The sequence below is a fragment of the Rhinopithecus roxellana genome, chromosome 12 (assembly GCF_007565055.1).
Source record: "Rhinopithecus roxellana isolate Shanxi Qingling chromosome 12, ASM756505v1, whole genome shotgun sequence".
Classification (NCBI taxonomy): Eukaryota; Metazoa; Chordata; class Mammalia; order Primates; family Cercopithecidae; genus Rhinopithecus; species Rhinopithecus roxellana.
In genome coordinates this window covers 22,254,283-22,278,234 of record NC_044560.1, presented here as the reverse complement: position 1 = coordinate 22,278,234, position 23,952 = coordinate 22,254,283, and the positions used below count along the sequence as shown (strand labels likewise).

The 23,952-nt window shown below is 57.3% G+C and overlaps 2 protein-coding genes across 8 annotated transcripts; one reads left to right on the top strand and one right to left on the bottom strand.

The window, feature by feature from the left end:
• Window positions 1-1,029: 1,029 nt before the first annotated feature.
• SMIM1 (small integral membrane protein 1 (Vel blood group)) lies at window positions 1,030-4,310 on the top strand. Of its 7 annotated transcripts, XM_030941622.1 has the most exons (6): window positions 1,070-1,204; window positions 1,465-1,582; window positions 1,865-2,234; window positions 3,125-3,221; window positions 3,623-3,807; window positions 4,125-4,310. In XM_030941622.1, the coding sequence occupies exons 5-6, from the start codon at window positions 3,698-3,700 to the stop codon at window positions 4,249-4,251; spliced, it is 237 nt and encodes a 78-aa protein (XP_030797482.1). In that variant the 5' UTR covers window positions 1,070-1,204; window positions 1,465-1,582; window positions 1,865-2,234; window positions 3,125-3,221; window positions 3,623-3,697; the 3' UTR covers window positions 4,252-4,310. The 7 variants fall into 7 exon arrangements, with proteins under 7 accessions (XP_030797478.1, XP_030797480.1, XP_030797482.1 ...); XM_030941621.1 differs by lacking the exon at window positions 3,125-3,221 and having other exon boundaries at window positions 1,071-1,204; XM_030941623.1 differs by lacking the exons at window positions 1,070-1,204; window positions 3,125-3,221 and adding an exon at window positions 1,210-1,258.
• A 2,562-nt stretch (window positions 4,311-6,872) lies between these two features.
• Window positions 6,873-23,919, bottom strand: LRRC47 (leucine rich repeat containing 47). The gene is made up of 7 exons (XM_010361855.2): window positions 23,265-23,919; window positions 15,099-15,560; window positions 13,352-13,468; window positions 11,933-12,048; window positions 10,600-10,702; window positions 9,769-9,858; window positions 6,873-9,596 (listed from the first exon to the last, which is right to left on the bottom strand). Exons 1-7 carry the CDS (start codon window positions 23,877-23,879, stop codon window positions 9,348-9,350), a joined length of 1,752 nt encoding a protein of 583 aa, XP_010360157.1. The 5' UTR covers window positions 23,880-23,919; the 3' UTR covers window positions 6,873-9,347.
• Window positions 23,920-23,952: the final 33 nt, after the last annotated feature.

Genomic DNA, 23,952 nt, shown 5'->3' with positions numbered 1-23,952 from the left:
TGGAATCCACGTGGGGGCCTATTCTCCTCTGCGACCTTGAACTACTACCACACTCCCCATTCCAAAGCTCACTCACTGGGGGTCAGCACACCAGCCTGTTCCCCTAGCTCCTAACAGGTCCCCTTGAGGCCCCAGGCTGCCGGACGCCTGAGCCGGGGTGTCCAGCCAGTATTCAGCACAGACCTCACACCTACTGAACAGAGGGGGTCTGTGACCTCCTGCCCTGGGGCCTCTCCTGGCTGGGGCACTCTCTTGCAGGAGGATTGGAAGATGGTGAGGGTGGGGGGCTCTGTTCCCATCACCCTGCTCCTGGAAGGAAGGTTTTACGGACGGCAACGGTGTCTGGTCCCTGACGCTTCCGCGGCGCCTCGCAGGCTCTGGGCGCCTGAACACATTCGGAAGGGGCTCTCCTCATCGCCCTTCTCTGCTCCCCACCCACACCCGCTTCCCTTCCCGCCGCGAGCACCGAGCGTGGGCCACGTGCGGGCGCCATGCCCCTCAGGCCCCGGAGGGGGACGGTCCCCGCGGCCGGGTCCTCGATACCCAAGATTCAGACCCAGACGCGCCCAGAGCCTCCCGTAGTCTCGCCGGCGCTGCAGCCGGGTCCCCGCGGGGCTGGGGGCCTCGTGGCGTCGTAGCCGCTGCAGCAGGGGTGAAGGAGGTCGGGGACCCTGGAGGCCCCGAGGGCGGGCCGTCTGGGGACGGGAAGTGTAGCCCTCAGACCCTGCCTGGACCCCTGCACCTCTAGGCCCCGGGGCTGGGCAGCCTCGGGCCCCAGCCCCACTCCCCCAGCACCCAGCCCCCTCTGTACTAGGCACCTCCGCGCTGCTGGCTCCAGCCCTTCCCCGCATGACCCCGCCCCCTCTCGCCCCGCCCCCGGCCCCCTCTCGCCCCGCCCCCGGCCCCCTCTCGCCCCGCCCCCGGCCCCCTCTGGACTACGCACCTCCGCGCTGCTGGCTCCAGCCCTTCCCCGCATGGCCCCGCCCCCTCTCGCCCCGCCCCCGGCCCCCTCTGGACTACGCACCTCCGCGCTGCTGGCTCCAGCCCTTCCCCCCATGGCCCCGCCCACCACTCTAGCCACGCCCCCTTCCGGACCAGGTGCCTCCCGGCTGCTGGCTCTAGCCCTTCCTCGCGTGGCCCCGCCCCCGCCCTCGCCCCCTGCCCAGGCCCGGCCCCTGCGGAGACCAGAGACGCGCGGACGCAGGTAAGGCGCGCTGGGGGCCGGGCTGCAGCTTCCCGGTGCGGCCACAGTGGGCAGGTGGGCCTGTGCGCGGCGGCCTCGCTGGCTGAGAATTGGCGGGGACTGGGGGCGTGCCTTGGACTGACCCCCACCGGCCTAATCAGCGGAGCGGGACCAGGCCCGGAACTGCCCGCCTGGCTCCTTGTGGCCGCTGGGGACCCCCGACCCCAGCCACTTTCCCTTGCCAGCCCTTAGCAAGGCTGCTTCTCCGGTTATTTTTTTAGGCTCGAGGCGTCTGCCGAACCTCAGCCCAGGATCTGCCCCTTTGGGAGGTGCGGGCCGCGGCCAGGCTCTGACCTCAACCTGGCACAGAGGCTCCGGCCCTCAGGCAAGATTCTCCGGGTAAGTGTGGGGCCCTGAGGCGCTGTGGGGTGAAGAGGTCTATGCAGGGGCCGCTGTGTACCTAGGATCTTCCTGCACTCACAAACCCCCAGGAGGTGCCAGGACCCGGGAGGCTCCCAGGGCGTGGAGGGGCGTCCCTGATGGGTTTCTGCCGCCACAGCTGTGACTCTCACCTGAGTGTGGAGAGACGTTTACTGGGCAAGTGAGGGAGGCCAGCCTCAAGGGCCGGCTCTGGTGGCTTTGTCCACCGGGGTGACTTGGGAACCACACGTTCTACGTCAGCAAGACAGGAACCCAGGATCCCAGAGTTGAATATACTGGGCTTAACCTCTCCCACCGGGAGGCCCATGATGGGCTGCTGCAGTGAACTTGGAGACTCAGCACTCCTGGGACTAATGCTGCATGGATGTGGGGTTGCAAGGTGGCTGCTGCAGCTCCAGCCATCACATCAAGGCTAGAAGAAGGAGGTGGCTGCTGCTTCTTTCACAGAGGCAAAAGCTTCCCCATCCCCTGCTGCACCCTGGCTCCTGGCCCACAGCTGGGTGACTTGGGAAAGCAGGGGTGGTGGTATTAAGCTTGTCTTACCCCGGTCATGCTGTTAACTGGGGCTGGCACATTGCTGCTGGGACCAGACTGGAATTCTGCACACCAGGTAAGAGGGCGTGAACCTTGGGTAGGCAGCTGTGGGCTCCACATGCTCCGGGAAGACAGCACCCATACTCCAGTAGAGGCTGGGCCTCCCTGGGCCTGAGTGCCAGGCTGCACTGAGCCCGTGCTCCCACCGAAGGCACACTTTACGGCTTTGAGACAGCTCCCTCTGCCTCTCTGGGCTTTGGGGAAGGGCAGATACAGAAGTGCCCCAGGAGTCTCAGAACTGCCTGGGGCCTGAGTTTCTGAGCTGGCTTCTTGCAGGGGAGTGGCTCTTGTGTCTTTAGACCTCTGTGCCGATGACCTGGGAGGAAGGTCAGCTTTCCCTACTGGAGGGGGCCCAGCAAAGCCTCAGCCCCTAGAAGTGAGGGGCCTGCCACTGCCTGCCCAAGGACCCCACTCCTGGGGGCCAGATGCTGAGAAGGGACACTGGGGGCCCAGCAGACCGGAGAGCTAACCCCAGTCCCACAGCCTGGGTGGGTTGTCAATTTCTGGCACCCCCTGCACCCCCTTCCCCTTAGGTAAATAGGAGGTCGAAACAGAGGCCAGAGGGTAAAGGAGGTAATTAGAGTCTGGGCTGGCTCAGGCTGGCCGGGCAGCTGTGCTAGTGCTTGGAGTTCCTACTCAGTCCCTGCGGTCTCCTGGCCTCTGTGGGCACTTGGGCTGCCAGGCACCGAGCTGAGCTGGGCTGTCCTGCAGCCACCCAGCCCACGACCCTCCTGTCTCTGTAGGGACTCCCTGAGGCCTTGAATCCACCCCGGCCCTGTGCTCAGTGCATCGTGCCCCCCAAGCCCCAGCCCTCCCAGAGGTGTGGGTGGGGGAGGGGCTGCAACCCACACAGGCCAAGGACACAGCTGCTGCCACTGCCTGAGACCAGCCACGCATCCTCCCCAGGCAGGGACCGGTCTAGCTGTAGCCACTGCCCCGGACCTGCTGCCCTGGACCTGCTGCCCTGCCCCATCCCACCCTCTCCGGGCCAGCCTCCCCAGAGGTCAGCAGGCGCCTTATCGGGCAGGGTTAAGGAGGGGGACAGTTATCAGGGGCTGCATCCTGGGTTGGGTCACAATGTCCTTGTCTCTTGAGGGTGGCAGGCCATGCAGGCTGTCTGATAAAAGCACCCAGGAAGGGAGGCCCCTGGAGCGTGCTGGAAGGAAACACTGGCCTCCCACATGCCTGAGGTTAGGGCTTGGCCTGAGATGGAATTCCAGCGGCTTGGTCCCATCCTCCCGGCGTGACCCTGGGCAAATGACTCAACCACTCTGTGTCTAGGTCGCCTGTTAGGTCAGGTGACAGAGCCGGTGCGGGAGCCAGCCCCTGACCCTTAGTGCCCCTCCCCTAACAGCAGCCCTAGAGGGGGTCTTGACTACTGCCTTCCATTCGGTTGTTTTACAGTGAAGTCACAGCCTTGCCACCTGTCTTGATCTCACCACTGTGAAGGCCCCACCTCTCCTGCTGCAGCCCCACAGCATGCAGCCCCAGGAGAGCCACGTCCACTATAGTAGGTGGGAGGACGGCAGCAGGGATGGAGTCAGTCTAGGGGCTGTGTCCAGCACAGAAGAGGCCTCAAGCTGCCGCAGGTAAGGGGCCTGGGGGCAGCCTGCCAGCCACAGTAGGCCGGTGCCTAACCTGCCTAACCACAGGGACGCCTGCCCTAACCCCTGCCGCCAGCCCCATCACCCTCCACCCCATCCTGGCTGGGAGCCCACGGTCCAGCGGCTCAGCAAACCGCAGCCCTTGGCCTTCCTTCTGGTTGGCTGTGGGTGGGGAGAGCTTCCTTTTCACTCCAGCAGAGCGCCAGGCCCCTCCCCCGACCCAGACCAATGGCCACAGTCCACTTAGGGGCCCCTCATGCGGCCCTGGCCTGGGGCTCACCTCCAGTTGGTTCTCACCCCAGGATCTCCCAGAAGCTGTGCACGGGCAAGCTGGGCATCGCCATGAAAGTGCTGGGCGGCGTGGCCCTCTTCTGGATCATCTTCATCCTGGGCTACCTCACTGGCTACTATGTGCACAAGTGCAAATAAATGCTGCCCCACGTGCATGCTGGGGGCTGGCTGCACAAGTGAGAGCACAGGCCTGGAGAGACATCCCTGTCCACATGGACCCCCACATAGACATGGACCCCACGGCACACACAGCAAACGGCACACGCGCTGGCAACCATGCACACGAAGACACCAGGTGTACAGCTGTCACAGGCCCCACACGAGGGCATACCACACACCTGGCACACAGTCCTTCAGAGGACCTACAGACAAACAGCTGGGCACACGTGGCTAGGAGGCCTGGGTCCAGCCTCAGCAGGAGCTGCAGGACACACCCACGCTGGGCCCTGCGGCCTGGAGCCCCCAGCCACAGCCTCCCCTCACCCAGGGCTCAGCCCCTTCCCTTGTCAAGGGCAGGATGAGGGGTTCCTTGGGCAGACAAACTGCGCCCACCTCCCTGGCAGCCCCCTGGGTGGGATCCTCCCTGCTGCTTTCCTCCGTGGCAGCAGTGTGCAGAGCTGTGTGGCCTGGGCAGGACCCTGTCCTCTCTGGGCCTTTCTGACTCCTGGTTTTGTAAGGATGGCTCCAATAAGGGCTGTGTGTCCCCTGCTCTTGTCTCAGACGCACCGTGTCTTCCTTAGTAAAGTGGGCACAGTTCTTCCTAGGCAGTCCACCATACGCAGGGGCTGGGTGCATCCTCTTGGGGCTGGTGGCTGCCAGGGAGGACCCAGGTCTACCCTCCCTTCCCCAGGGATGGGCCTGGCCCCTCCAAGTACTCCTTGTGGGCCAAAAGCCTGTGTACAGAGGCATTAAGCGTCTGTTGAATGAACGGTGGATGACAGCCTTTGCCATAGTTGCCCGACCAGGCGTAACATCCAGGAAGGCTGTGGGAAGGGCTTGTTTCCCCAGGGCAGGCCCTCTCCTATGGGCTGTAGGAATGCACCCCTCCCAACTGGGCCCTCTGGCGAGGATACACAGCAGGCCTGGGGACCCGGCTGTGGCTGGACCTCAGCTATGTCCCAGGGACTTCAGTCCCATTTCCCCTCCACCCCCATCCTGGCCTCCAGTCCCAGCCTCTGGTCCCAACCTCCATTCTCTTCGTAGGTCTTTCCCGAGTCGTGTATTCGGCTCTCACCTACCACAAAAGACCCCCAAAAAGCCTTGCCAGAAACATCTTAGGAAAGGGGTCCTCACCCCAGGACTGGGGGTGGGAGACACGGGCAGCTGCTATCCTCACGGGCACAGAGAGGGGAGCCACAGGGCCAGATGAGGTTATCAGAGGGTTGAGGCTGCGCCTGCCCCAGGCCAGGTCCCGCAGAATGCATCAAGTCAGGTAAACAGGAGGGGCTGGGCCAGTCTTGGTGGGGAGGCAGACTCCACACCATCCGCCTTTTGGGCGACAGGCCCACTTGAGGTCTGCCTGGGGCCGGAACGGTGACAGGTGGAGCTGCATGGCTGATTGCACACTGCCCCAAGGCTCCTGGTTCCAAACCTGAGGAGGGAGCCCGAGGGCCTGTCCTGGGCTGGGGTCTGAAGCAATGATGCTTTCCTGGGAGCCTGTTGTTGGGTGGGCCACTGTCTGCCCTAGCGATGACAGCCTGGATCTCTGCACAAGTCTTCAAAAAGAGATCCCTACCTCTGACCTGCCATTCCCAAGGAGGGAGGGGACTGGCCAGCTGGTGCCCTCCCTGGAGCCCAGCTTCACAGGACAGCACTGCCCTGGGGCTGCTGCAGTTTGGCTGCATGGGCCCCAGAAGGCAGCATTCTGATCTGGGGGTCCCAGGGCTGGGCGTCCCCAAGAACTGGTGCGGCCCAGGAGCCAGGTGAGGGTACAGGATGGGGATGGGAGTTGTCCCAGTTCTAGTGGCCCTGGTGCTTCCGCCACGGGTCCCACACGCCAGTGATGCCCACGCACCCCCACAAATGCTCCTCCCCGCCCCGTCAGGGGCAGGCAGCAGATGGCACAGGTGGATGTCAGGGTCTGCCCCAGATCTGGCTGGCTGCATCTGGGTCTGCCCTGGCAGGGGCCCAGCATCTTTAGCCAGGGACTCCACCAGCAGCCCTGCCAGCCCCAACAGGGGAGGCTGCAGGCAGACACCCACGGGTGCTCACTGGGCCGGGCACTCAAGTTACCCACAGCTGCCTCTCGGGCACACTACTTGTCCCCTAAGTGGCCATGGTGGAAACAGCAGCTCCGGCCCCAGGATCCCAAGGTCATGGACCTAGGCTGAACTGGGCAGTGTCCTTACAGCTCTGGGAGGGTTGGGGAGACGATGGGACAGGACCCTGCTAAGTGGCCGCCTGGCTTCCCCTCCCAGAGACTTGTGAACAGGAGGATCTGCTGTGGGTGCGTCTGGGGCCTGGGCTCCTCTGAGTGTACACCTGGGGTATCCAGGCAGCCTGACACCTCTGCTCCATCTCGTGCTCCAGGCAGGGACCCAGCAGGGTGGGGCCGGTTCCCAGGACCCCTGGTCAAGGGCTCTAGCTTCCCCGTGACAGTGGCAGGTGCCTCATGCTCCCTACTGGCAAGATCTGGGCGGGCACAGGAGGCCCTCAGCCTCCCCACATGGAAGCCACCACTGGGCTAGAGTGAGTTTTGTGACACTTTGAGCAACAGCCTCTGGCGATGCCGGTGGGAAAGGATCTGCTGGGCCAGGAGTGGAGCTGTTTTTATTAGTGAGTGGGGGGTGGGGAGGGGGAAGAAAACATCAGAGACACCTGCGCTGCGAGTTAAACACATTTCCAGCATCTCGCGCATCACGAGCTGCATCAGGAAAGGGCACAGCACGTGGCCGCCTCATCTTCATCTGTCCACACAGTGACAGGTGTGCTACAGCATGGACACCAAGTCCCTGGGAGCGAAGACAGCAGCTCCAGCATCCCTCCCTCCCGGACTGGGCTGGGCCATACAGAGAAAGGGCAGCCTCTGCCATGGCAGCCCAAAATCACCTCAGAGCCACTGTCTGGGGTCCCCAGCCCCAGAGCTCCAGCAGAGTCCTGGCCTGGGGAAGCCCCATGCCACCTCAAGCCTCCAACAAGGCAGGCTCCTGGCCAACTGTGGCATCTGCCTTGACTGCCCAGGGCAGCAGGAAATTAGGTTTTGGGGGACACAAGGCAAGGCAGTAGTCTGACACACCCACAGCAGTCCAGTTGGCACTGTGTGGGCCTCATCCTGTCTGGAGTCCCCTCCCTCCCACAGTGGGCCAGACAGGAAGGCCTGGCAGTGACCAGACAAGTGGGTCCAGGTCTCAAGGCAGACTGGCCTGTGTCCTGCAAGGCTCTGAAGAGCCCCCCAGCTGTTAGTCTGCCCACTGCACAGGGCCCCGGGCCTCTCTGGTTCTCACGACTAAAGGTGTGTGGGCTGTGGGGCTCTTGCAGATGCTCCCCAAAATCGCCAGTCATTTCTACAGACACAGAAATTGAGACGCTGAACAGAGAACAAATGGTGTCATTCGATAAAGCTGACGAGTCCGCTTCTCACATGGCACCCAGACCGTAAAGCAGTAGTGTCTGTGAAAGCCATCGCAGTGGCTGGCCGGGTCTTCATGAGCCAAGCACACTGACTCCCGGGAGTGGTGTGCACGCACATGTGCCTGGACATACATGAAGGCGTGGACATGGGGGTCTGACCTGGACATTCACGACCGAAACGTCTACAACAGAAGGTGCTCAGGACCCATCCATCTGGCGCACAAATGAAGATTTTTGGCTCAAAAACCTAAGCGTCCTCCAGCTAATGCTACCATCTGTCCCTCAGCTGACGACTGCCGATGCTTCCCAAGCAGAGCTGTCCGGTCCACTCATGGGGCTCCAACTGCCTGTCACTGTGGCACTAGCGTGCATACGATGAAAAGCCCACTGACGCCGTGCTCCTCTGCTCGGCCCCGCTGAGCCAGGGTGAGGGGCTGCCACTGCCTTCGGCCTACGGGCTGCTCGCCTGGAGGCATCTCCACATCTCCACCCCCACAAGGCAATCCAGCAGCCTGGAGAGACACAATTCTGCCAATTCTAAGGTCACATTAAAACTTTCCCCAGAGATTATGATCACCGCCAGCTGAAAAACCCAATGTCCTTGCACAGCCAAGCTGCATCCTGACATGGTATGGTTTTAAAAGATGCTGTGTCATAGAAAGTGACTGTGCCGTTCAAGGAAATGCACATTGTTTAGCTTCCCAAGTTTTCGGGTCTCCAAACCAATGACAGTCATGTGTCGCTTAGTGACATGAGAAATGTGTGCTCAGCCGCTGCTGTGTGATCACAGAGTGTCCTTACACAAGCCTCGATGGTGCGTGTAGTTTTATTTATGTGTTTTTCATCGGGAAAAGCAAGTGTCCCAGCAGCGTAAGTGAACATCAAGCACTTCCCCTACTTGATCTACAAGAGGCCAACGCCAAGAGCCCAGGCCAGGCTTCCAAACACTCTGCACAAGAATATCGTGGGCCTGCTGTCAGGGAAGTGTCCATCGCTGACCCAGACGCTGTGATGTGGCGCATGACTGTACAGCGTCTGTTCTCCCATAAACAGTTACCTGCCATGTAGCTACATGATTCACAACATTTTGAACAGTTAATTTTGACATCTGAATAATTCCATAAAAACCGTAAAATCAGTTTGGTGTTGTAACAACATAGCATCACTTTACAACAGAATCGTCTGGAAAAACAGAACAACGAATACAATCTTAAAAAATGCTGGGGTGGGCCAGGCACAGTGGCTCACACCTGTAATCCCAGCACTTTGGGAGGCTGAGGCAGGAGGATCATGTAATCCCAGCACTTTGCGGGGGCAGAGGCAGGCAGATCACGAGGTCAAGAGATCAAGACCATCCTGACCAAAATGGTGAAACCCCGTCTCTACTAAAAATACAAAAATTAGCTGGGCTAGTGGCACGCACCTATAGTCCCAGTTACTCGGGAGGCTGAGGCAGGAGAATCGCTTGAACCCAGAAGACAGAGGTTGTAGTGATTCCAGATCATGCCACTGCACTCCAGCCTGGCGACAGAGTGAGACTCCATCTCAAACAACCAACCAAAAAAAACGGGTGAAAATCTAATGGATAATTCAGCATTGCCACATAGAAACCTCGGTAAAACAGGCCAAACAAACGCGGACAGGCTGGACAGGCGGCCCTGGCGTCAGCGCACGACAGTCACATGGGGAGGGGCGATGGCCAGGTCGGCCTTGGACGGGTACACCACCTTCAGGCTCCCTTCCAGGTCCACCACCCGGACCTGCTCCACCACCAGCGGGGAGGGCCCGTCCTTTCCAGCACTGGGATTCGTTCTGGGATCTGAAAGTTGTCCAGAGACTGCATCAGCTTCGGTGTCTGAGAGTGATCCTTCCTCTTTATTTTCTAAAGTGTACTTGTTCATTTCTGCCATTTTCTGCAAATGAAAAATACCTCTTTAACCTGGAGATGAGAGGTGACCCAGGGAAGACATGCTGCTGTCAGTCAATACAGTAAGCAAGAAAGGCAATCAGGACGGGTGGTAAGTCAGAGCAGAGCACCACTCACGCCCAAAACGCGTTTCTCAGGAGGAGCCACCACGCACTCACCAGAATGAGGGCATCCATGACATCCTTGCAAATCTGCAGACTGGTGGCACTTGTTACTTCCAAAAACAAATCAGAGGTTGTTTTCTTAACCTTAAAGAAAGATTTCAGAAAAGACAGTTATCAAATGTAGACATCAGCAACTGCATCAGTTGTTCTGAGGAAAAATCTACAAAACTGTGTGGCCAGGCAAAGCGGCTCACACCTTTAAACCCAGCACTTTGGGAGGCAGATGTGGGAGGATCGCTTGAGCTGGGGAGTTCAAGACCAGCCTGGGCAACACAGCAAGACCCCATCTCTAAAAAAAAAAAAATACATCCCGGGACGTCGTGCAGCACTGAGCATGAACAGTGAGCCGCGGCTCTGAGAAGCCAGGGCCCTTTGTCCCCTCCAGGCTGCGTCTTCTGTTGCACACAATGAGACCTCACAATGCAGCAGACACTTGTGTGTGTTAATTCTTTTTCTTTCTTCCGTTTTTTCTTTTTGAAGACAGAGTTTCGCTCTTGTTGCCCAGGCTGGAATGCAAGGGCGCAATCTCGGCTCACTGCAACCTCCGCCTTCTGGGTTCAAGCGATTCTCCTGCCTCAGCCTCCCGAGCAGCTGGCATTACAGGCATGCACCACCACACCCGGCTAATTTTGTATTTTTAGTAAAGACAGGGTTTCTCCGTTTTGGTCAGGCTGGTCTTGAACTCCCAACCTCAGGTGATCCGCCCACCTCAGTCTCCCAAAATGCTAGGATTACAGGTGTGAGCCACTGCGCCTAGCAGACTTGTGTTAATTCTACAGGGAACAACCTAGAAGGCACACCAAGTTCACACACATGCCACCCTACCTTTGTCTTCTCACTGTTGGTTATTGGTGGGAAGGAAATCACATCACCGTCTGCATCCACAAGACACGGGTAATTTTCCTTTCCATCCAGCAAGTGAAGGTATCTGTGTAGGAAGAAATACAAATGATAGGCCTAACTATAAAAGATATATTGTGCAGGGTGTGGTGGCATGTGCCTGTGGTCCCAGCACTCAGGAGGCTGAGATAGGAGGGCTGCATGGGCCCAGGAGTCTGCTGGGCTGTGCTGCGCCCATGGAGTGTCTACACTAAGTCTGTCATCACTATGTTGAGCTCCTGGGAGTGAAGGACCACCAGGCTGCCTAAGGAGGAGTGAACCAGCCCACGTCAGAAACAGAGCAGGACAAAAAGCTCCGGTGCTGATCAGTAGTGGGATTGCGCCTATGACTGGCCACCTCACTCCAGCCTGGGCAACATGGCGCAGCCCATCTTAAAAACAAAAAAGAAAAAAGGCACAGCTGGGTGGAGTGGCTCACTCCTGTAATCCTAGCAGTTTGGGAGGCCGAGGCAGGCAGATCGCCTGAGGTCAGGAGTTCAAGACCAGCCTAGCAAACATGGCAAAACCCCGTCTCTACTAAAAACACAAAAATTAGCCAGGTGTGGTGGCAGGCGCCTGTAATCCCAGCTACTCAGGAGGCTGAGGCAGGAGAATCGCTTGAACCCGGGAGGTGGAGGTTGCAGTGAGCTGAGATCGTGCCATTGCACTCCAGCCTGGGTGACAAGAGTGAGGCTCCATCTCAAAGAAAAAAAAAAAAAAAAAAAAAGGCACACACCTGAAAACATACCTAAAGGGTAAGCTGGACTAATCAAAAAGTTCTTTCCACAAATGAAGTGTAATATCAAGGGCCAAAGCATAACAAGCCTCAGAGAACAAAGTATTCTGCAGCCTATGTTTACAGAAATCGCTGTGCTAGTTATGGATGATCATCTTGCTTAGAGCAGCGCCAAGGACCCTGACTTGGACACCCAGCAGCGCGGGGCACGGACTGGGCTGGCATTTATGTCCGTTTCCTAATGGCTACTTTCTATTCTATCCTGTCCTGTCCCATCCCAAGGGCGACCCGCCTCCTGCGGAATGGCCGATACCTCCGCTCCTAACACCTTCCACTTCCCTCACGTCAGGGCCATCTAGATGACAGACTGGTTCCACAACGTCTCCTTTCAGAAGAGAATGCTTTCTTTTTTTCTGTTTACCCTGTAAGAAGCTTCCGGTTCTGGTAGCATTAGGTGTTCCTGAGGAGCACAAACTCACTCAGCAGAGGCTGGCATGCTGCACCCCCCACACCCGGCCCCACGCCACCAGGCGCCCTGCCCACCTGTGCAGGCCCGACACACTCTGCCGCTTCTTCTGCTTCCTCTGCTCCTCAGCCTCCAGCTGCAGCTGCCGCACCAGCTCCTTGGCCTTTGCTTCTTTCCGCCCCAGGGGAACAATCTATCGGGCAGAAACCCACAAACTCCACTAGGGTCACAGCCACAGAACTCGCCCGTCCTGTCGATTACAGCCTTAAGCCTCCACGAGCCCTCCCGACTCCCACCCTCATTCATCTCTACAGCAGGCACGGAGCATCCCATGGGACCATGCAGCAAGAAGGTGCATGCAGGCTGCGATTGCAGCATCCCTGGGAGACCTGACGCCCAAACACACCGATCCTACCAAGGCAGGGCTTAACCTCAAACCCAGCTCATGCACAACCATTTCCAGTGGTCTGCCATCCTCACAAGGCCAAAAGAGGAGAAAAAGGCTGAGCAGCCAGGACCTCATGCACTGCACAGAATTCAACATCCAGGATAGCACCACGATACAGCAACTCACACTACTGCCAACCCCACGCAAAGGGTTTTACAATCGGGACAAAGACTAAGATTTCTGATTAAAGGGTAGTGAGCGAGTGAAGGAAACCATTTTCCCACGACTGCTCGTCCACCGAGTCCTCTCACAGCTGTGCACTGCTTCCAGTAACTGCAAACGTGGCCTGTTTCATTATTTCATGTCTTTGCAAGAACAGCATCGGATTCTACTCTAAAGAAAATGTTCAGGCCGGGCGCGGTGGCTTATGCCTGTAATCCCAGCACGTTGGGAGGCTGAGACGGGTGGATCACCTAAGGTCAGGAGTTCGAGACTAGCCTGGCCAACATGGAGAAACCCTGTCTTTACTAAAAACACAAAATTAGCTGGACATGGTATGCATGCCTGTAATCCCAGCTACTTGGAAGGGTGAGCCAGGAGAATCACTTGAACGCGGGAGGCGGAGGTTGTGCTGAGCCGAGATTGTGCCATTGCACTCCAGCCTGGGCAACAAGAGTGAAACTCCGTCTCAAAACAAAAAAGAAAGAAAATGTTCAGGCCGGGCATGGTGGCTTACACCTGTAATCCCAGCACTTTGGGAGGCTGAGGTGGGCGGATCATCTGAGGTCTGGAGTTCGAGACCAGCCTGACCAACATGAAGAAACCCCGTCTCTACTAAAAACACAAAATTAGCTGGGCGTGGTGGCGCATGCCTGTAAACTCAGCTACTCGGGAGGCTGAGGCAGGAGAATCACTTGAACTCAGGAGGTAGAGGCTGTGGTGAGCTGAGATTGTGTCATTGCACTCCAGCATGGGTGACAAGAATGAAACTCCATCTCCAAAAACAAAAAAAGAAAATAAATGAAATGGTTTGGGCTCCAGTATCAGCACAGCATCTTTCGACACTAAGGAGACCCTTGAGCAGACCCTGCAAAAAGGGCTGCAACACCTTGAGGTCCTGCGGGGGCCGGGCGCAGTACAGCAGGGGCCCTTTGACAGCGCGGAGCTCGTGGGTGGCAAGGGTGGCGGCCGTCCTCTTCTCACAGAGATCTTCGTGGAGCTTGGTCTGTAACACAGGAGCAGTGATGAGCAAGGTCTTTTGTGCCCAGCGAGGGGTTCACGCTTGACCCTCGGCGGGGCTGTGCACCAGGAAACCCTCCCAGTCCAAAGTCTTCAAAACCCTGCCACACCCCTTTCCGAGACGGGGCTCCCCTCCAACTCCTCTCCACCCGGCCAGCCAGGCACTCACTTTGTGGAATCACCATCAGGAAAACTATCTTAACCTATCAATCAGCAGACTTTCTTCCTTCTCTAATTCTAGACGTAATATTTGAGATTTCAAAGAATCCATCTTGAACTTTAAATAAAGGCTAAGCTTTAAGTTTTAAAGCCCCGGCTGTTGTGCCGGTTCCCTTCCTCCCTAAACTGCAGGTAGAAGGACTCTCATGACAGTCATTCTCGGCCTGCCATGCACTGTCACTGCCACTGCGGGGCACATGGGACTTTCCCCTGGGCACAGATGTGGTTTATATTTTAAAAGCTGGTCAGGTGTTACAGAAAAACAAACTGGGAAGTTAGTCTTGCCAAAACCTAAACAATTCACAAAAGAATGTGCTGGCAAGAGTTGATGACTTTAATACTATCTTACATAAAACAAAATGTGTCATTTACTGCAGAAGTCAGAAGACCCACCAAAATATCAAAAAATCAAGGAATCCTGATTTCTTTTCCTTTTTTTTTTCTTTGAGATGGAGTCTTGCTGTGTCAGCCAGGATGGAGTGCAGTGGTGTGATCTCAGCTCACTGCAACCTCCACCTCCCAGGTTCAAGTGATTCTCCTGCCTCAGCCTCCCCAGTAGCTGGGATTACAGGCACTCACCACCACGCCGGGCTAATTTTTGTGTTTTTAATAGAGATGTTGGCCAGGCTGGTCTCGAACTCCTGACCTCAGGTGATCCACCCATTGCAGCCTCCCAAAGTGCTGGGATTACAGGCATGAGCCACCACACCAACTGGAACCCTGATTTTCAACTACAATAAAGCTATCCAGGAATTAGGATAGGCCAGGTGTGGTGGCTCACGCCCATAATCCCCACACTTTGGGAGGCTGAGGCGAGTGGACTGCTTGAGGTCAGGAGTTCAAGACCAACCTGGCCTACATGGTGAAACCCTGTCTCTTTTAAAAATACAAAAAAATTAGCCGGACATGATAGCGGGCGCCTGTAATGCCAGCTACTCAGGAGGCTGAGGCAGGAGAATCACTTGAACCCAGGAGGCAGAGGCTACAGTGAGATTAGACTGTGCCACTGCACTCTAGCAGTGGAGACAAAGGGAGACTCCTGGAAAAAAAAAAAAAAATTAGGATAAACCATTAACCCCATAGGTGGAGGAGCAAGGGATAGGGCCAGTGACCAGGACTAACCAGGCCAGGCTGCGGGCATCTGGGAAGAGGCCATCTCCATGCTGGGGACACCTGCCTCCTGGAGGGGACTGAGGCCTCACCCCTTCCTCAGCAACACCTGAGCCAGAACCTGCTCTATTCCCTCTTTGGAGCTGGGGAAACTGAGGCACACAGACATCTGGCTGGGCCCCACACTCCACTGCTGCTCCTTCGGACACGCTCGCCCCAGGATGTGTCCCAGCCTGCGGCATCCCACACCTCTGTCCTCGTCATCTGAGGACCCCACGGGGACCCACCTGTGAGGTGAGGAAGCGCTTGAGCGCATTCCCCGGCTGCAGGTCCATGCCTCGCACCACGGCCCCCACAATGTAGGGCCGCACGTCCCGGACCTCGGGGCTCACTCTGACTGTTAGGGGTGCAGGGTTTTCAGAGACGTGCAGGACCCTGAGCAGCAGCCGGCCGGCATCTCCCACGTCCTGCTCCTCCCCATCGCCGCCCTCCCGCCTCTGCTTCCTCTCCCTCCTCTTCTTCCGGCTGTCTTCCTTCTCCGAGCCCTCGGCACGGCCCTTGCCCTTCCCGCCACCGCGGCCTCCGACGCGCAGGTACTCCAGGATGGATCTTGTCTGGCAGCCACTGACCATCTTCTCCAGGCGCTTGTCTCTCAGCTTGTTCCCGCGGAAATTGATCTCCTTGAGTTTGGGGCAGTCTGCAAGCTCCGCAGGGATCTCGCTCAGCTGGTTGTTGGAAAGGTCCAACGTCTGCAAAGAGAAATGAGGACGCGTCAGACCCCCAGACTCTGGGAAAAGAGCCCAAGGTCAGCTCCAGAGGCAGGGGGACCACTCATCACTCTCAAGAGCCACCACTGGCCTGTCTGTGGGGACGTCCCTGGGGAACCACAAGTTATTCACCTGTGAGTCGCTTCCCCAGCTGTGCACCCCCACATCAAAGGCACTATCCAAGGAGCCTCTCCGAGGGGAAGGTGTCAGCCATGGTTAACAGTGATCTCTGCAAAAGCTTCTGACTCAAACATGTCACCCTCTTCAACAACTACAGCATCACTGCAGATCAATCATCAGGTTAGAGAACAGAAAGGCGACAAGGGATGAGGGATGTCTGGCTGTGAAACGTGACCTTGTGTCAGGACCTAGCCAGGACTGCTCAGGTGAGAAGCAGGTTCCCCAAAGTGGTGTTTTTTTTTTTTTTTTAATTAAATGAGCTAAAAAAAAAATACAGCAAAATCTCTCAAGAGCATTCTTCTTCATATTGAAGTATAAAATTGCCCACAGTGACACACACAGTGCTCTCGGGGGGAAGGAAAGGGGAAAGCCGACTTCAATGGCGATAGGTTCTCAGCTTTCGTCTGACCCAGGACAGGTGCATCGGGGCCACCACTGTGTGCCACACAGATGCCCAGGAAGCCCTGTGGCCCATGGGAAAGCTCTTTCTATGACCATGACTGATCAGACTTTGGCAAAACGTGCAGGTGACCTCACTGAAAGGATGGAAGGGGTACAGTGGCACCTGATGCACTCTTAGGATGTCTCTCCCAGGGTCTGGGCAGTGCAGTGCAGAGAACGTGCCTGTGAGGGCAGCCACCTCCACGACATGAGGCTACCGCTGCGGGTTCAGGCAAAAGGGGCCCATCCGCCTCCACTCTGCTCTTTCCTGGCTTGGTACCCCGGCCCCACAGCCTCACCAGGGTGGAGGAGCAGGCACATGCAGCAAACTTTTCTGTCCCAGCTTCATCTAGGGCTGGAGGAAGACCCTGCTCGGGATGTAAGGCCTGACCCTCGGGGGGGTCTGGCAGCCTGGGTGCCGGCTCTGCCCCCAGAGAGGAGGCAGCATGTGGGCCCCTGGAAGCCAGCACTCACCCTTGGTTGGTGTGGCTGGTGAGTCCCAGTCACACTGGGTGTGGAGGAGACAGGTGGGGCTGGACTTGATTGACTCTGAACAGAGATGGGAGGGGCTGATTACCCAGAGGACACCTTCTGCTTCACCTGGAATGGACGGTAGGGGTGATGGAATTTCTCAAGCCCCAAGTTGTAAAGGAAATGAAAAAAGGAACCTGCCGGAATCCTCTGGCTCAAGCAATCAAGCTGCTCAGAGGCAGGTAAGGGCAGCATGGCTCAGAAATGCGACGGTGCTCCCAAGCGGGAAGGGTGGCACAGCTCAGACATGGGAGGGTGCACTGGACAAGTTCCCACAGGGAGAGCAGAAACCCAGGGAGGAAGCGGACAACTTAACAGTCGAGGAGGAACAGCGTGTGTAAAATAAAAAGGATCAAGTGCCCTCCGGGACAGAAGGGGCAGTCTAAGCAGCAGTGGCGCCTGCTGGGGAAGAACGCAAGGCGGGGGCTGAGACCAAGCCCAGCTGCTGAGCACTACCTGAGCTACACGTCCATCGGCTCTAAGAGAACTGCTACAATTTTGTGCTTCTCCAGACAGGACAGGATGGGCTGGGCAGGGCTGGTATGGACTGGTTGGACCGGTGACTCCAGCCCAGACCTCCCTTCCAGCCCCACATGGGACGGGAGCCAATCTACCCCTGGAATCCAGGTGGTCTCACCTGGAGCCGTATCACCGTACCAGGAGCCGTATCACCAACACTGTCGCCAGCCTGCAGCACCAGGAACAGCGCGGCCATGAGCTCAGGCTTCTAGAGCTCCTCGCCTCCCTGTCAAGAGCCCTGGCTCCAGCGTTAGAACCAGCCTGGGCCACCAGCCCAGGGCACAGCCCGCCTGGCAGAGGCCACGGGAAGCTCTCGGGTTGGAAGATTGTGGGTGCGGGCATCTGAGGTTCTGCTCTGTGGGCTTCTGCACTGCCCTAAGGGGCTCTGGTCAAAAAGCTTGAGAGTTCCCCTCAAGTGAAACCTCCTTACTGCCTGCAAACACGCACTGGAGCGTCTCCCCCAGCTGTCGAAGAGCAAGTTCCTTAAGACCCAGGACCAGCAGCAGAGGCAAAGGAGGCAGGCAGGGCCCCACTGGGGCGCCCAGTGCAGCCACAGCCAGGTTCAGCCCGCAGCCTGCAGTAAGTCCCCAAAAGGACAATGGCAGGCACTTGGAGAAGGGTCTTCCTTCCAGGCAAAGACCGTCAGAGAAAGGGCATCTGAGCAGCTCAGGACCTGCCTGGAGGCTCTGTGGGAATTGGGGGACAGGAAGGGACGCAGGGGAAGGAAAGCAAGAGGGAGGGCAAGAGAGTCACCATCTGGGTGGGGTGCAAAGCCGCAGATGTTGGGGAGTCCTTGTCAGAAATGCGAGGCCCTGCTGACGAGGTCACACACTGGCCCCTCAGCCCAGCGCTGGGCACCTAGTGGCAGCCTCAGCAGGAAACGAAGCCAGAGGTTTCACATATGAAGGGTGGGATGAGGATAGCGTCAGTTTTCAATTGTGCGAGGGAGTAAGCAGGAGCGCCTGCAAGGATGTGAGGTGCACACTGGCTTCAGGTAGGATGAGTTACACGGGGTGGCTGGGGGTCGTCCTGCCACCTGATGGGACGAACTGCCATCACCTGTCACCTGGAGCTGACACTCTTCTGCAGGAAACACAACCCCCGCGGTGGCTAAGCTGATGGCAGCAACGTGGGGCCTGACTCTGGCCTGGCACACTGGCTGCCTTCCGGGCCCATGGCTTTTGCAGGGGACCTGCTGCTGGGGAAGGATCCGAACTTCATGGTGGTGACAGGCTTACATAAACCAACCCAACAAAGAGCGCCAGTCCCTGAGTGAGCCCCACTCCCTCCGGCAGCAACTGAGAAACTCGGAAGCTGGGGGGAGAGCGTTTGGCTTCAGGAGGGTTCGCGTCGAGGCTGAACTCCCCGTGCAGCTTGGCCTTGGGAGGGGAGTGGCCCAGGGCCTGAAAGGACATCTTTGCTAAGGCACCGTCCTGCCCCCATCAGCTGTTCAGGTAACATCTGTCCCATCCATCCCTCATTCCCACACGCAGAGCACCACAGGCCTGCGTGATGGCCACTTACAATGCAGTCAGGAGAGGTGTGACGTGCCCCCATCCTTGGCTCACCACAGCGCTGGCAGCTGAGTCCCACAGGCCACAGCAGCGGGAAGCAGCCGGGGAAGGCCAGCCAGGTGCTCTCAGGTCTCAGCAAGTCACGTGGCTCTGAGGCCAGGACACTGGGGAAGCCAGGCTCCCACGCAGGCAGAGCTACTGGTGAGGCCACAGGACAGCAGAGGCCTCGTCCCCAGTGGCTGGGAGGAAAGAGGGTCAGGGCCTTTGCACTGCAGGTCCCAGTCCAGGCTTGGGGGTGCTCCCTGGGGAATGGGTGTGGGGATGAGCACTAGGAACCAGGCTGAGCTGCTTCCACTTGCAGTCTCGTCCCTCTCGGGGCGGGGGGGAAAGGACAGGCAGAAGCCTCTGTGCTGTTATTCTGGCGGCCTCTAAAGAGCCAGTCCTCCCAATGAACTGGAACTGGGCTTGCACTTAGTTAACCTACAAAACACAGGAAAGTGGCAGGAGGCACGTTCCAGGTCAATGCCTGAAGAGCTGGCAGCTGCTGCTTTTGTGCTGAGGACCCTTGAGCCCTGCGAAAGAAGGGGAGGGAGAGGCCCCGAGACGACACATGGAGAAGCCCACCCACCCCGGCAGCCCAGCCCTGAGCCCATGCCAGCTGAGCACAGCCACACAAGCGACCAACAGCAAGAGCTGCAGCACTGTCCAGTGTCCAGCGGAACCAGCCCAGAGTGCAGGGCTGCTGCTGCTTTAAGCCTCGTGGTTTCAGAGTCAAGCAGCCACGATGACCAGCACCACCTCCCCTGTCTCTCCCTCTTCGTGTACTGCGTTACCCTCCCAGTTTTCCTACAGAGGACCAAAGAGCCTTCAAGAGCCAACGACATGCAGCCACAGAGAGGCAGGGCTGGAGCCCATGCCTTCTGTTTTTATTCCTTTCCTCCCCCTTCTTTCTCTCTCCTTCTCTCTCCCCTTTTTTTTGAGACAAAGTTTCGCTCTTGTTGCCCAGACTGGAGTGCGGCGGCGCCATCTCAGCTCACCGCAAGCTCTGCCTCCCAGGTTCAAGCGATTCTCCTGCCTCAGCCTCCCAGGTAGCTGGGATTACAGGCACGCGCCACCATGCCCAGCTAATTTTGTATTTTTAACAGAGACGGGGTTTCTCCACGTTGGTCAGGCTGGTGTTGAACTCCCGACCTCAGATGATCCGCCTGCCTCAGCCTCCCAAAGTGCTGGGATAACAAGCGTGAGCCACAGCGTCTGGCCTCTTTCTTTAAGACAGGGTCTAGCTCTGTTGCCCAGGCTGGAGTGCAGTGGTGTGATCATAGCTCACTGCACCCTCAGCCTCCTGGGTTTAAGCGTTCATCCCACCTCAGCCTCCTGAGTAGCTGGGACCACAGGGACACACCACCACATCCAGCTAATTTTTCTATTTTTTGTAGAGACAGGTTTTTGCCACGTTGCCCAGGCTGGTCTCAAACTCCTGGGCTCAAGTGATCCGCCTGCTTCAGCCTCCTGAAGGGCTGGGATGCCAGGCATGAACCACTGCACCCAGCCTGCCTTCTGTTTCTGAGCTCAGTTTTTTGGTTTTCTACACTCCCCATGTCCCCACAGCACCAGGAAGGACATCAGATGTATTCGCCTTTGTGTGCAAAACTCCAGTGTGCGGAGCTACACTGCTGGGCACAGTTCTGGTACCCATTCCTCAGAAAGGTCCCCAAAAGGACATCTGAGTCCAACAAGGATTCCAATAGCTCTTGCATGACCCTCCAAGAAACAGGTCTCCTGATAGCCACTGGAAGCCTAAAATTGATGAACAGAATGGCTCAGGGGAAAGGGCACTTGGTCACCTCTTTTGGGATTTAGAAAACAAGACACACTCTTGGACTCGAATGACATTGTTTTGGGCACCACAAAGAGTACTGCTTTATTGGGCAGGTGCTAGAGAGAGCTGTAAACACAGTTTTTTTTTTTTTGAGACGCAGTCTCACTTTGTCACCCAGGTTGCAGTGCAGTGGCGCAATCTCCGCTCACTGCAACCTCCGCCTCCTGGGTTCAAGCGATTCTCCTGCCTCAGCCTCCCGTGTAGCTGGGACTACAGGCGTGCACCACCACACCCAGCTGATTTTTTTATTTTTTAGTAGAGACAGGGTTTCACCTTGTTGGCCAGGATGATCTCGATCTCTTGACCTCATGATCCGCCCGCCTCAGCCTCCTTTTAAAGTGCTGGGATTACAAGCGTGAGCCACCATGCCCAGCCGACAACACTTTAAGAACTTGAATACTGAAAGACATCTATGAATTTGAAGAGAAATACTGTAACTGACTGGGCACTCACATGCTGTAAGGTACAATGTTAAGATACAGGCCCACTACATCAACATTCTGGAAAACCAAAAGTATCTGTCAGGTGGGAAAGTGGGGGTAGACCGTGCTGTACCCAACATCACACCTTAGTCCTGGAGGGATGCCTACAGCCCCGAGGACCAAGGAAAATGCCAGTGAACTTGCCTCTTCCAGGAAATGCCAATGAAACCACCTTTGCAAAAACTGTAACAGTGAGAAAATTACGGTGGTGGAAAAGACCTGATCTAACCAATCCCCATCTTCAGCCTTCAAACTACCTTTTTATTTTTATTTTTTTTAGACAGAGTTTCACCCTTGTTTCCCAGGCTGGAGTGCAGTGACATGATCTTGACTCACCGCAACCTCCGCCTCCCGGATTTAAGCGATTCTCCTGCCTCAGCCTACCGAGTAGCTGGGATTACAGGCACGTGCCACCACGCCCAGCTAGAGACAGGGTTTCTCCATGTTGGTCAGGCTGGTCTACAACTCCGGACCTCAGATGATCCGCCTGCCTTAGCCTCCCAAAGTGGTGGGACTATAGGCGTGAGCCACCAGGCCTGGCCCTTCAAACTACCTTTAATTATTCCTGGGCTTGGGCCAAGCTAACTTTGGGAGACATTTATAGCTTAAATGATAACAGTCCTTCCGTAAAACTCAGCTGCCTTTGTAAAGCTAATGAGGGTCCACCAGGCTAGGAGGATGGAGGAGCCTGAATTCTGCTAAAGTGCAAACATAAATGACTGTCAGTCATTATTCTGGGGATGACAAGATATGTGACCTCCCCAATTACTTCTGCAGATAACATCACTACCAGTACCGTAGAACCTAAGACTGGCCTTCTGAGCTGTCTTTTTCAGGTTTTTTGCATGTCTGATCAATGGCACTACCTGAAACCAATGAGCTCCTGTGGCCCCACCCAGAAGTGACTCAGTGAGCAGGAGGACCATTTCCCACACCCCTATGATTGCACCTCAGCCATCAGAAGTAAGCACCCATTGCCTAGCCACCCTCCCCTTCCCCCAAACTATCCTTGAAAAACCCCAGCCTCCAAATTTTGGGGGAAACTGATTTAGTTATAAAACTCAGCCAGGTGTGCTGGCTCATGCCTGTAATCCCACCACTTTGGAGGCTGAGATTTGCAGATTATGAGGTCAGGAGATCGAGACCATCCTGGCTAACATGGTGAAACTCCATCTCTACTAAAAATACAAAAAATTAGCCAGGCATGGTGGCAGCGGCTGTAGTCCCAGTTACTCAGGAGGCTGAGGCAGGAGAATGGCGTAAACCCAGGAGGCAGAGGTTGAAGTGAGCTGAGATCGCACCACTGCACTCCAGCCTGGGCGAGACTTCATCTCAAAAAAAAAAAAAGAAAAAAAGAAATGTCTCCATAAATTCAAAGATGAAAAATGGAAGAAGAAATGCAGGACTGCCTTAAGGATGAAACCAAAAGAGAAGATGCAGAGACCAGCCGGCTGGGTTTAGGTTGTGGTTCTGCCATGTGGCTTCCCCACTATCTTTTAGGCAACAGATTTAAAGGGCACCTGTTATAGGCCAAGCATTATCCCAGGGCCTGGGGATCCAAGATTAATTAGTAAACAGACCCTGGACAATATGGTCTGGAGAAAAACCCAAATTACTTGCTGCTTACTTTGCGCAAGCCCTTTGACTTTCTGTAAAACAGCAATAACCACCCCTATCTTGGAAAGCTGCTATTGGGATGAAGTGAAATACAATCTTTGAGATCACAGCATGTGGCATTATGCAAAACCCAGGGTGCCCCCTTCACCACAAGACTCCAATCACTTCACAAGTATTAGATACAAAAAAGACAGGTTTCGACGCCCGACCTACCGGAGAAGCCAAGTTCGCTAACAATTACAAAATAGCGTACCACGTGTAAAAGTCCAGTGGTTAACAGAATGAGGGGGAGTTCAGAGACCAACCTAGTATGTTGGTGTGACCAGGAGAAGGGGGAGTTGGAAGGCGGCAACTGCTTCCCAGGGGTGATGCCCCCGCAGGTGGCTCCTTACAGCCTTGCAGGAATTCCCTGGGCCCAGTGCCCCAGGGGGCGTCACTAGGAAGGGCTCGGTCCCGAGAGGGGTTCCTTCTCCAGGGCTACTCCAAGGCCCCATCCCGCCCCGCCAGGGCAGCTCCCGCTGACCTTGAGCGAGGCCAGGTGGGCGATGTCGGGGCTGAGTTCTCGGAGGCAGTTGTCAGCAGCCGCCAGTTCACTGAGGAGGGGCAGCGCGCCGGGGCGAAAGAGCTCGGCGGGGAAGGAGTCGAGGCAATTGCCGGTAAGGTTGAGGCTCTGCAGGCGCGGGGCGCAGCGCGCCAGGTCGGCTGGCAGCTCGCGCAGCCGGTTGCCGCTGAGGTTGAGGCTCTGCAGCTGCGGAAGGCCCGGCGGCTCGGCGGGGCCCAAGCCTTGGCCAGGCGGCAGCGCTTCCAGCGCGTTGCCCGACAGGTCGAGTACCCGAAGGGCAGGCAGCGGCCCGAGCTCGGGGCTCAAGCCGGGCCCCAGCGCGTTGCGCCGGAGCACGAGGCTGTGCAGCTGCGGCAGGCCCTGCGCCAGGCCAGGCCCCGGCGCGCGCAGGCTCCCGCAGCCGCTCACTTCCAAGTAGTGCAGCAGCGGCAGGGTGAAAAGCCGCGGCGGCAGCTGCCCACCCGCCGCCCGCACTCGCTCCTCCAGCCCGGGCCCCGTCAGCAACAGCTCCCGCCGCCGCTCCCGCTCAGCCAGATCCAGCTCGGGCCAGGCCTCGGATACCGCCGCCGCCGCCATGGCGCCTCAGCTACTGGCAGGCACCCACCCACCAGGGTGCTTCCGGGGCAGCGCGCGCCACTTCCGGCCTGTG

What these genes read in the sequence shown, in the direction of transcription:
- SMIM1 (XM_030941618.1), top strand. Translation starts at nt 1,056, where the DNA reads ATGGCCCCGCCCACCACTCTAGCCACGCCCCCTTCCGGACCAGGTGCC. An exon ending in CCTCAGGCAAGATTCTCCGG is followed by an intron (nt 1,583 to 3,124) that starts GTAAGTGTGGGG and finishes CATCCTCCCCAG; the next exon opens with GCAGGGACCGGTCTAGCTGT. An exon ending in CCGGGCCAGCCTCCCCAGAG is followed by an intron (nt 3,222 to 3,622) that starts GTCAGCAGGCGC and finishes GTTGTTTTACAG; the next exon opens with TGAAGTCACAGCCTTGCCAC.
- LRRC47 (XM_010361855.2), bottom strand. Translation starts at nt 23,879, where the DNA reads ATGGCGGCGGCGGCGGTATCCGAGGCCTGGCCCGAGCTGGATCTGGCT. An exon ending in GGCCCCCGCAGGACCTCAAG is followed by an intron (nt 12,049 to 13,351) that starts GTGTTGCAGCCC and finishes TCTGCCCGATAG; the next exon opens with ATTGTTCCCCTGGGGCGGAA. An exon ending in AGTGTGTCGGGCCTGCACAG is followed by an intron (nt 10,703 to 11,932) that starts GTGGGCAGGGCG and finishes CTTCCTACACAG; the next exon opens with ATACCTTCACTTGCTGGATG.